The sequence below is a fragment of the Chiloscyllium plagiosum genome, chromosome 1 (assembly GCF_004010195.1).
Source record: "Chiloscyllium plagiosum isolate BGI_BamShark_2017 chromosome 1, ASM401019v2, whole genome shotgun sequence".
In the NCBI taxonomy this organism is placed as follows: Eukaryota; Metazoa; Chordata; class Chondrichthyes; order Orectolobiformes; family Hemiscylliidae; genus Chiloscyllium; species Chiloscyllium plagiosum.
Window position 1 is genome coordinate 25,102,927 of NC_057710.1, and position 13,011 is coordinate 25,115,937.

At 39.9% G+C, this 13,011-nt stretch overlaps 1 protein-coding gene across 1 annotated transcript in view; it reads left to right on the forward strand.

The window, feature by feature from the left end:
* The window catches only part of LOC122558377 (fibroblast growth factor receptor-like 1), a 172,067-nt gene extending 164,450 nt beyond the window's left edge, over positions 1-7,617 (forward strand). The window contains exon 5 of the mRNA XM_043706925.1: positions 4,412-7,617. Within this exon, the coding sequence (XP_043562860.1) occupies positions 4,412-4,818 (407 nt within the window). The 3' untranslated portion in view covers positions 4,819-7,617. The remainder of the gene's footprint in view (positions 1-4,411) is intronic.
* Positions 7,618-13,011: the final 5,394 nt, after the last annotated feature.

A 13,011-nucleotide genomic window follows, 5' to 3' on the forward strand; every position in this document is an offset into this window, starting at 1 on the left:
ATCTTTCAAGAGCCAGATGAGACACCATCGAATTGAATATCTTCCCTTTGTTGGTTTCATGAACTAAGAGAAGGAACAGGAACTGGTTGTGAGTTCTGTATTTGAGGATTTTATCTCCTTGTCTTGACACAGTGATGGCACTGAACAAGCCTCATGTACAGTGAGTGCATCAGTAAAATGGCTACAGTTATGGTAAAACAAAAACTTCCTGTCAAATATTAGATATGATGGGTTATCAAGGTGCCAAAGTGGGAATACTCTATACAGTTTTGTCCAACCTTTTCCCATTTTCCCTTCACTAATTGGCAAAGGTTGCCTGGCCAGATTTCTCCCAGCAGGCTACACATCACATAAGGCCAACAGACACCTTTCCCTGTTACACCATCTGCACATTGACAGTGTGTGGGATCTTGCAGTTTCATACTAGATCTAGTCAATCTCCCATGCCAGAGTGCCCCTAGTCCCTGCAGGAAAGTAGTCATGGCAACTGGATAAGTAGTGGAAGAAATTGCAAAGGATGTTGGTTCAAATATGTCAATGAAGACCAGTCCTGTTCATGGTCCTACACCTGGATGCAGCCTAACATAAACATTGTTACACAATACTGGGCAAACAGTGCAGCTCAGCAGCAGTCAACGTGGATGTACTTGCTCTAATCATCAGAACAACTGACCAGGAGTTCACCAATTATCCTGGTTAATATTTATCCCTCAATCAATATCAGCAGTATAACATATTATCCCATCATTATCAGATTGCTGTTCCTGGGGATGGTTTTGTGTAAATTGGCAACTACCTTTCCTATATTGCAACAGTGACTAGACTTCTAAAGTACTGATAGAATCAGAGAATAGTTACAGCACAGTAGGAGGCCATTCAGCCCACCATGCCCATACCAGGTCCCTTGTAGAGGTAATCAACTAGTTGCATTCTCCTGCCGTTTGTCTTTGTGTTCCAGTTGTCTTTTGAATGCATCACCACCCCACCACCCCCCCCCCAACCTCAGACACAGCATTCTATATCCTAACTACTTTGTGTGTAACAATTGATTGATTGGTTTATGGATTGATTTATTGTTGTCACAGGCACCGAGGTACAGTGAAGTGTTGCTTTCCATGCTATACAGGCAGATCATGCCATACAAAGTGCATCAGGGTAGCAAAATAGAGTGTTAAGACTGCAGAGAGAGAGAATTAACATTTGAGAAGTCAGTTCAAATGTCTGATAACTGAGGGGAAGAAGCTGTTCTTGAATCTGTCCATACGTATATTCAAACTTTTATATCTTCTGCCCGTCGAAAGGGATTATAACTGGGGTGGGAGAGACCTTTGATTATGTTGGTTGCCTTGCCAAGGCTGTGGGAAGTGCAGGTGGAGTCAGTGGGTGGAAGGCTGATTTGTCTGATGGACTGGGAAGTGTTCATAACTCTGTAGTTTTTGCGGTATTGGGAAGAGCAGTTGACAAACCAGATGACACAAAGATAATTGGACGGACATTAGTGTTGAGGAGGTGGGGAAGTTGCAGAAGGTCTTGGACAGGCTAGGAGAGTGGGCAAAGAAGTGGAAGATAGAATACAATATTGAAAAGTGTAAGGTTATATACTTTGGCAGAAAGAACAAAGAGATAGACATTTTCCTAAATGGGGAATGGCCTCAGAAATCTGAAGCACAAACCTCCCCACCTCCTCAAAACTGCCTGTCCCTCCAGCTATCTTTGTGTCATCTGCAAACTTAGCAACAATTGCCCCCAGTTCTTTCTTCCAGATCATTAATGTATAATGTGAATGGTCTTACTAAACTAATAGTAACCTGTAGTAGACCTGAACATGTTTGGGGCATCTACAACACTATGTGGTATACAGAGTTTTCTCTGTGCCCTAATTAGAGCTGTCCTAGTTCAGGATTCTTCTAAGATTAACATGCAGGTTCAGTTGGCAGTTGGCAGTTCAGAAGGCAAATGCAATGTTAGCATTCATTTCAAGAGGTCTAGAATGCAAGAGCAGAGATGCACTGCTGAGACTGTTTCAGGCTGTGGTCACACTGTATTTGTATTATTGTGAGCAGTTTTGGACCCAGTATCAGAGGAAGGATGTGCTGACCTTGGAGGGAGTCCAGAGGAGGTTGAAGAATGATTCTTGTTGTATGAGGAACAGTTGAGGACTCTTGGTCTGTACTTGATGGAGTTTAGAAAGATGAGGGGGATGTCATTGAAACTGACAGAGTACTGAGGGGTCTGGATAGAGTGGACCTGGAGAAGATGTTTCCACTGGTAGAAGAGACTATATTCTGAAGGCACAGGCTTAGAGTGAAAGGACAACCCTTTACAACTGAGATAAGGAGGAATTTCTTCAGCTAGAGGGTGATGAATCAATGGAACTCATTGCCACAGACGGCTAAGAAGACTAAGTCATTGAGTCACTATAATACAGAGCTAGATAGGTTCTTGATTAGTAAGGGGATCAAAGGTTACAGGAGGAAAGCAGGCATTGAGAAACATATCATCATAATTGAATGGTAGAGCAGACTTGATGAGCCTAATGACCTAAGTCTATGTTCCAGTTCCAGTGGAAGGTCCACAAAAGTTGGCTGAGATCCAGATATGGGGCTATGATTCAGGATTTTACCACAACTGGAGACCTTAACCTGGGTCCTTTGCATCACAGAAGACAGGAATTGTGGTGGGCAAAGGGATGGGAGATAGGAGGTGGAAGGAGGGTCAAGAAAGCTGGAAAGAGTCTGAATAGAGAAGGGTGGGTAGATTTCAAGCATTCAACATGAAGCACTCATTTAATCAATTGTCTGGATGGCTGGTTTGTAATGCAGCACACTGCTCACAGCATGGGTTCAATTCTTGCAATAGTTGAGGTTACCATGAAGGATTCTCCATCTTAACCTCACCCCCTTGCCTGAGGTGTAGTGGCTTTCTCTCTCTCTCTCTCTCCCAATGTAAAGGATGGTATTGTGATGACATTGTCAATTCTGTAATTTAATACTGAACATGTTTGTTTCATAAAGATTCGCGTTTATGGCATTTATCACATCTCAGAGCATCTGATATACTAAAAATTGCAAGCAAATTCAGTGGCTGTGTTAGAAACATGCAATAGTTTAGCTGTTGCCTCACCAGTCAAGGGAGAGGTTACTTACGATAACTTTCTGTGTTTGGAAATGTATCCAAAACAAATCACTGCTAATGTATGCATGTGATTTTGTGCCAATGTTCATGCTGTGGGGTCTAAGAAATGAATGCTTTCCTTGCGTGTTGTGATTTGATGTTTCTGGAGCAGTGATGACAATTGGGAATATTGATGAACTCTTCTAATTCTGCTTCAGTGTGAGTCTAAATCTCCTGTACACAGGCACAAAGACAAAGGGCATTGTTACTAAGTGACTGCATCACCGAAAGAAAGACTGATTTGGAGGTGCTGGTGTTGGACCGGGGTGTACAAAGTTAAAAATCACACAACACTAGGTTATAGTCCAACAGGTTTAATTGGAAGCACTAGCTTTCGGAGCGCCACTCCTTCATCAAGTGTTAAAGTGGCTCACCATCACCTTCTCAGGGGCTATTACGAATGTGTAATAAATACCATATCCTCTGATTTTAAGATTTTTTTTAAAAATTAGCTGGTTTTCCTTCTGTCATGCTATGGGGGAGTACCTTGTTTCCATTGGTCTCCTTCTTCTGGTGTTTGGCATACTGGTAATTCACTGGGACACCATAGGCGCAATCTCATGTCATGTGTCTAGACACCTCTGGGCTATCTCCTCATTGTGTTAACTTGAATGAGAGCCAAATGTGCCGCCTTGAAACAGTAAAGTAGTTCACATGAAAAGTTAATGGAGGCCCCCAAGGTACTTTACATTTTCACTGTGGCTTTGTAATCATTATGCCAAATAAGATGCCAATGATTGGTGAATGAGGCTGTGTTGTCATGCCACTCTATTAAGAAGCCAGTTAATAATTAGAATAGGTTAAGCTGTTCCAAATGGGCACAGCATCATTCCTTTGGGTTGTGGACTGCATGTTGTGTGGCCACATTGATTTTGTTTTGATAATATCACCCTTGAAAAGTTTAGACAGTCCAAGATTAGCTTTATTTCACAAAGCCCACATACTGCAAGCTAAACTTGACATGTATTGAACCTCCACTCCCCGATCATTGCTATTTGAGTATGGGCTTAAATGCAGAAATATAGCTTCAATTCTCAGCTGATTCACTCTTGTGTGGAAAACCTGTAAAAAATTATCAAATAATTTATGCTTCGGTGGCTGCTTTATGTGTCGAGACTAGCCTACTTCAAGAAGATGGTAATCTATTGCTGATTTCCAATCACTTGGTTTTAAATCTGTGCCTTTTTTCTGCTCCCCACCCTCTCTACTCCAACCCTTTCTTATCCCTTTGATCCAGACCCAAAGCCTCCAAAAGGCCCTGTGACTAATTCTTCGAACAGCAGCCTCCCATGGCCCGTGATCATCGGAATTCCTGCTGGTGCCATCTTCATCTTTGGCACCATCCTCCTCTGGCTTTGCCAGGCAAAGAAGAAGCCGTGCACCAGCCCAGCAGCAACCGTCCTTCACCGACAGCAGCAGCAGCAGCAGAGGGACCGGGGCTGTGTACCGGACAAAGAGTGTATTACCCCCATCAACTACGAGGAGTACCTGGCCCAGCAGCAGCAGCAGCACCTCCTAGTGCCAGGGCCCCCACCGCCAGCCCCAAAAATGTACCCAAAGATCTACACTGACATCCACACCCACACACACTCCCATGTTGAAGGCAAGATTCACCAGCACCAGCACATCCACTACCAGTGTTAGCGATGGCATCTGCAGCACTTCCCAATCTCCCAACAAGGGGCCTCGAAAGATCAAGCAAATTCCGTTTGTTAGCCTCCTCCTACCTATCCCCAATCACTCTCTCTCTCTGACATAGACACACGCACCCGCACACACATGCACACACATACACCAACACACAGCTACACATACAGACACACACACAGACTCCACATATATACAGATACCCACACAGACACCACAGACACACAGACATGCACACCCCTGACGCACAAAACCATTCACACAGCTACATACAAATACACTCGCACACCCATACGCAAACATGTACACATACACACATGCACATGCCCCCCCCCCCAACATCCACATACACAGCCCCACACACGCACGCACACATACTGCCAGTAAACTGAAAGTTGCCTGGCAAAAGACCTTGTTGCGAGGAATTTGGGAGGCAAGAGTGGAAAATGGAGCTAGCTCTGAAATTCCTATGAAATGAGAATGTACTTGGAAGCATGAGGGACGGAGGTTACAGCGAGAATGTTTCAAGGTGATATTTTAGAAGCGATTCAGATCTTACTAATAGATTGACCCAAGGCAAATTTTCTTTTCACAAAACAAAACTGCAAAGACTGAATCATCTCACACTTCACAATCCCAATTGAAACACCTTTCGAAATGAAACTATCTTTTGGTGCACAGTCCATCTAATTGAATCATTGCCCCAGGTACTGAGCAATTACTTTGTTTCGATAAATTATATTAGAAAATGTAAACTACTTGAGGTATATTTGAATACTGTGAGAACTAGTTTGTCTATGCAGTTAAATTCACTTGACACAAAGATACCTTATCAACAACACCAAATAATATTTATATATTATATATATTTCAAAAATAATTACTATTACCTGGAAGTTGAACAGGGACAGTATATTATATTTCCAATCATACACATAATGAACCCAGTGCTTCAGAAAGGCTTCACCACTGGTTAGTGCCAAATCAAAGTTTAACTGTGTTTTAAATAAACTTGCTGTCTACATTAAGTTCCTGGCTGACTTGATATTCGGGATTGTATAGTCTATGCTACCACATAAACATCTACTGGACATTGGTGAAGACCTTTAAAAATGTACCCCACAAAATAAGTATGTCTTGCCACTGCCATTTCAAGGGAAAAGAACAGCAGGACAGTGCTTCGAATGTGAAACAATATGAACTGTCTTGGTGAAATATTTATTCACCTTTGAAGGAAAAGAGCAGGCTGCTGTATTTCACTGTCACCCACTGTAGAGACACTGGACAATTGAGTATATCAAGGAGGAAAATGAATCACAGTCCAGCAGCTAACCTCCTCCTAGTGGACTGACTTGTGCCTGCTCTTACTGGAGATCACACTCTTCTATTCTGTACAATCATGTTTCAAAGATGTTTTAGCAAATAGGACCTCAGTAGTGCCTTGTGTGGATTAGAGAGATGCTAACCACAGATATAAGCCTTCTTTTGTTGTTGTAAAACTATATAGATTTTAAACAGAAAGTCATGTATATTTAATTTATTTTGTTAAGTGAGAAAAACTGTATCATATTTTCCTCTAAAAACAGGTGTTTCGATAAATATATTTGATCAAGGTGAAATTGAATTGTTGCAGAGTTTTTACACAGAAGCCCTACACAGAGTGCATTGACTTGTATCATTGATTGGTGGGTGCAGGGAGACAGTGTGAAATATTTTAATGTAAAGCCTTTTTAATTCAAAAACAACACATTTTTTGTATTCTTTATATCGACAATCCTGTATAGACTGCCCCATTGTTACCAGCAGCTTTTCACTTCAAATTTGTTCTGTTCTGAACACACTTGTATTGTTTTATAACACTTTCAAAAAGAGCTATTTTATTAGGAAGATGATGTAATGACATTATGGACTAATGCTGCACTCGTGAGGTAAATGATCTTAATATTATATTCCTGGAATATCACTTAAGCTGTTTCTTGCCTTTTTGTCTCTTAAAAGATATTTAAACAAATGAGCAACCACTCTAAATTGCAATGGGAAATTAATAGCAGTGTAACGTGAGCATGTGACTGACCAAGAATGACTAAAGAAGTTCCAGGTTAACAGCTTGCCTTAGTTGTCTATTTGTACCAGAAGGTTTTCAAGGGCTGTTGTTAAAGCACTTAATAGGAAAAGGTGCATTCAGTCCCAATTGCTATCGTGGGTAAAGTTCACTGAAACTTTCACCCTTGGGAGAGGCAGACATTACTCACTGACTACCTTTTGAAGACGGACCTGTGGTACATGAGCCATAAACATGGCAGAAATCTGGAGCTCATCACCATGTGGTTATTTCTGTCAACGATGGCAAGTTACAGACAAAAGGTAGTGAGTGAGACTCAAGCCAAGCCAAATCTAGCAATGCGAACAGGAAAAACACAACTACAGTGTCGAAGAATAGATGGAGCATGAGAAGTCCCATACACCATTTAAAATGGAAACAATAAAACCACCTCATTTCCTGCCTGCGCAGACTTGTCTGGTCATTTTGTCAATTGAAACATTTCCTTTGATCAAACCATACTAGACCTTAAAGAAAAAAAAACTTCCTTTATTCTAATCTGTTAAAATGGTTCAAGAATAATATTAAGGGACAGATAAAACAGATCTTTATTGATTAAAGAATAATGTTTCTTTCAGAAAGCAAATGGCCAGCAGTTTTAAATTGATTCCAGCAATTCTATTAATGAAAAAAAAATTATTCAGCAGTACAGATGTTCTGATCATTTGAAATGTAGACAAATTTACAGATTGTTCTCTCAGTCCCCACGGCAAAACAACTTTCATAAAAAAATGCATTCCCTTATATTCTGGAAAGTGGTTGTGTCAGTAAATTTAGTGGGTGGCACGGTGGCACAGTGGTTAGCACTGCTGCCTCACAGTGCTAGAGACCTGGGTTCAATTCCCGCCTCAGGCAACTGACTGTGTGGAGTTTGCACGTTCTCCCCGTGTCTGCGTGGGTTTCCTCCGGGTGCTCCGGTTTCCTCCCACAGTCCAAAGATGTGCAGGTCAGGTGAATTGGCCATGCTAAATTGCCTGTAGTGTTAGGTAAGGGGTACATGTAGGGGTATGGGTGGGTTGCGCTTCGGCGGGGTGGTGTGGACTTGTTGGGCCGAAGGGCCTGTTTCCACACTGTAAGTAATCTAATCTAAATTCTTGATCAAACTGTCTTCGTAACTTAGTGTGTTGTTCATGGCTGTTTGGTTGAGTGGTGTCTGTTAGAATAATATATTCAACTAAAATGTATTTTAAAACAGTTTTATTGTCTCATTGGAAGATGGCTTTAAATTTGTTTAAATTCTCGAGGCAAAAGCACATTCAAATTCTTGGTGACAATGAGGTAACCTGAGAGGGAAATTAGCTTATAAGTAACTAGAAATGCAGCTTTTAAGTTCTGCATTCCATTCTTTAAATGCACGTCAATAATAAAGGGATTGTGTGTGCATGTCACGACTTAATACAGGCACAGGCAAAGTCATCTTGATTATGATATTGTGGCACACTTATTGTCTAATTGTTTGAGCACTAACACCTAACGTTATGCTCTAACCACCATATTCATTATCTTTTCTCAAACTGATTCTTTTGTCAAAACTAAACTTAAAATGATTCACTGGTAATGTTAAAGATGTTTTGAATGAAGGTAATTTTGGTTCAATTTTGGTAATTTTGAAAGAAAGTCGGATGTGTAACCTGGATTTGAAGAGCCTAAAGCCAAATTGTGAATTTTGCTTCTTCTGGATTTAGCCAGCTTTCTATGTACAGGCTTTGCAATTTAATTTTACAACAGTAATGTCATTGTTGCATAGTATTTGGAAGTCAATTATTTTGTATGGTATTATCACGTATATGTTTTTAATATGCAGCATGTACATAATGCGCCCTTAAAATATCCAACACAAATAGCAATTTGAGGATTAATTGTCCTCTCCTTGGCAGATCATAACACATTTAAGAAAAAGTTTCTAAGTAGAATTAATACATACCCATGTTTAACCTAATGCTCACTTATTATCAGTCGCTATTATAATGGTGATAGCCCATAGAATTACTGTCTTGTATTATGTAATTAAGTCTACTTTTACATGTAATGATATCACCTTGCAGAATTTATTTCTGGGATAATCTTTTTTTGGTTTTGTGAATGCCTGTTACCTTTTTCTTTGCTGTGGTATAAATTGCACTATCAGTGTCAACACAATCATGCGAGAAAATATACATTTTAAATTTTGTATTATTCTTGTAGATTTAAATGTAGTCTGGATTGATTCTTCAAGGGAGAAGACCCTTTGGAAATCCTGTGAGTTCGGTCTTCATTCTACAGAAATTGTGGTCATAGCTACAAATTGTCACCATAATTATGTTTTTTTAAAACTCTGAGCACAGTCTAAGCTCAAACCTGAAGAATTACCATTGAATGAATTTAAAAAAAAGAGTGAGAACCATGGAATCATTTTCCAACATCTTATTGTGAGGAAGTTGGAAATCAACGGGATGTTTACACTATTGAGATCACAGTTTCCTTTTCTCCCATTCCCTGCTCAATTTGCTCACTTTCTATTTCTCACCATCCCACCTTGTGCCAGCGCATTTCTCGCTGATATTCTGATGAGTTTTTTCTTCTCACCTTCTACCTGATCTGACAAGGAGTCTTGCTTCAATGAAGTCAGTGGTCTGCTGTCTACTTCCTATCTTGATTAATACAAAACACCAAGAGCTAACTTTATTTCTTTGTCCAGCTTAGAACTGTTAGAGTGACTGAAGGAAATATAAACTACTGCTGCAGCAATCCTCACTCCTACAGGCCGCGTGGTAAAGATGTCATTAATTGAATTATTTAGGTGATGGATTAGTCGGGAGTTTCCCCTCATGATAGCTAGCACTTATTCACGTGCAATTTTACCTGGTTGCCTCAGTGTCAGGGCAGGACCAGTAGTTTCGTATTTCAAACCAAATCCAGGTGTTTGTGAAGTCTTGCTGTATTCCCCACCTGTCCAGATGCAGTAAAGCTATCTCTGTCCAATAGCTATGCTGCCTGCACTGAATGTCTTCACAAGAGCTCAGTTTTTAAGGTCCCTCTTCTTTTCTAGCACTAAGTCCAATAGCTTTAATAAAAGAATCCTTCCATTGTTCTATCTGGTTGACCATGATCATTTATATCAAATTTTAATGCCACTGAATACTTTGTTTTCTTCACTTTTTGGGTTTTGCTGGACTCCCTCCTGTCATTTTCAAACATTTAGCACCATGTCGTATTTTTAATGCCTCTTCATGGTGGTTTTCTCATCCTCTCCCTAATCATAAGAATGGTGATTACTACTTGAAAAGTCTTTTTGAGTGTAATGGCAATTGCTATGACCTGTCAACTTATCCATCACTTTGAAACCTCTGGTCTAAGTCACTATTTCTAATAGCTTGACGTTGACTACTGGTCCTGTTGCCTGTGTTATACGTTTATCACTGTTGGAACATATTAGAGAATATCTGCTAGAAAACCTTGGTAAGATTATATGACTCTCATCAATTTGTCATCTTTCAGCTTCTCACCAAATTTCTATCATTGGGTATTGAATTTTCTCTTGATCATTCAGTCTCTGCAACGATAAGCAGTCATTTAGAACACAGACCATTGAATGTTACAGTGCAGCACAGGTCCTTCGGCCTTCGATGTTCCGCCAACCTGTGAAATTAATCTGATGCCTATCTAACCTATACCATTCCATTATTATCCATATGCCTATCCAATAACCATTTTAATGCCCTTAAGTATGGCGAGTCTGCTACTGTTGCAGGCAGGCCGTTCTACGTTCCGACTTTTGAGTGAAGAAACCACCCCTGATATCTGACCCAGATCTATCACCCCTCAATTTAAAGCAATGTTCCCTCATGTTAGCCTTCACCATCTGAGGAAAAAGGCTCTCACTGTTCACCCTATCCAACCCTCTGACTATCTTATACGTCTCAATTAAGTCATCTGTCAACTTTTTTCTCTCCAACGAAAACAGCCTCAGTTCCTTCAGCCTTTCCTCATAAGACCTTCCTTCTTTGGCAAGCAACATCCTAGTAAATCTCCTCTGAACCCTTTCCAAAACTTCCACATCCTTCCTATAATGCGGTGACCAGAACTGTATGCAATACTCCAGGTGCAGCTTTGCCAGTGCCTTGTACAGCTGAAGCATGACCTTGTGGCCATTTAGAGAAATCACTGTGACAATCCAGGGCCTTCTCAGAGTCATGACTTCTCTAAATCTAATGGACTTATTATTTAACTCTTTCAATTCTTTTGATCTGAATTTTACTTTGCATTCATCAACTTAGTTCAGCTCATCATACCTCAGTGTTCACAACATTTTATTCAAATGGTTGAATTTCTATAGCATGAATGAAAATCAATCATTAAAATGAATGATCTCCACATATAGTGTCTTGACATGTTGACACTATAGTCAAGAAAGCACAATGCCTCTAATTGTTCAGGAGGCTGGAGAAATTCGGCATGTCCATAAAGATTCTTACCAATTTTTATAGACGCACCATAGAAGGCATCCTATCTGGATGCATCACATTTTAGTATGGCAACTGATCATCCCAAAACTGCATAAATGAGACAGAGTTTTGAACACAGCCCAGACCATCACACAAACCAGCCCCCCACCCATTGACTCCATCTGCACTTCCTGCTGCTTTGGGAAAGCAACCGATATAATCAAAGGTCCCTCCCACCTCAGTTATACTCTCATCCACCCTCTTCCATTGGACAGAAGATATAAAAGTTTTGATACAAGTACAAACAGATTCAAAAACAGCACCTTCCTTGCTGATTTCAAACTTTTGAATGGATCTTTTAAATGTTAATGTTGATCTCTCTTTCTCTCTGCACCTTCTCGGCAGCTGTAACATTATATTCTGCACTCTGTTCTGTTACCCTGATGAACTTGTATAGTATGATCTGCCTGAGAAGCATGTAAGACAACAATTTACACTGTATCTTGCTACACATAACGATAATAAATCAAATCAAATCAAATCAAGACTTGACTGACGCTTTTTGCTAAGCTTTCTCCCTCATTGCTGAAAGAATTGCTATCCTTTTCCATGCCGGAGATGTTTTTTTCATGACCCTCAATGATCCATTCAATACTTGAGTTCTGCTTTCATCAGGGAATCCTTTTCCAACATGCTCCTTCCACCTGTGGACTGGGAACAGGAGAAAAGCTTGCCATGTGACAGATTATCTCACTTTCATTTCTAGACTCCCTAGTTCATCAAAATTACAACCCTTTGTGATCTTTTCAACATCAATCTCTTTCTTTCTGTCTTTGAAATTTGCTGTAAACCAATTCTTCCCTGCATCCTCACTGAGTTAAAGTCAAGGCAAAATCTGTCCACCCACCTCTAAAGCATGCGTGACCAGGACCTCAAAATTATATAATTTTCTATCATTTTTCCTTGTCACTTGTTATCTGCAGGCTTTAATTACCAATTCATAACATCCTGTAGTCATGGCTTCCTGAGGTATTATCTCTTTTCAATACTGGTGATGTCCTACATCAAAGCATCAAATCCCAATGTAGACACACAGAAAAAGAAACAAGGTCAATGTAATAATTGTGTAAATATTTTAGCAAAATCTTAATTTGTATAAAATGTTGTATTCTAGATTTAAATTTGTGATAGTAAAATTCACACATTTGCTTTCCTGAGAGATATGAATTGGAGCTTTGGTTAAAGTTTGGAAATATTAATACAATGATTAGAATTTGAGCTCTGCAGCTAAGGGCATAGCTTAGAGCTCACATGAAGCATACAGGAATAAGTTCCTGTCTCAAACGTTTAACAAGGGTTGATCAAGAGCTAATATAATGGACTGCAGCATCTCACAACAACGTTTTTGCTTTTACTTGATTTGATTTATTATTGTTACATGTACCTAAGTACAATGAAAAGTTTTGTTTTTCATGCAGTACAGGCAGACCATTGCAAACAAAGGACATAAAGTTCATAGGGTATTTAGAGAGAGCATACAAGGTTACAATTACCTCTGTCAACAACATAAACAAACATTTGAAGATGCAAAATCTATGAGGAAACTGCTACTTGGTAACATACTATGGAATATATGATGATGCTCAGGTTGAAATTCCTAATAAG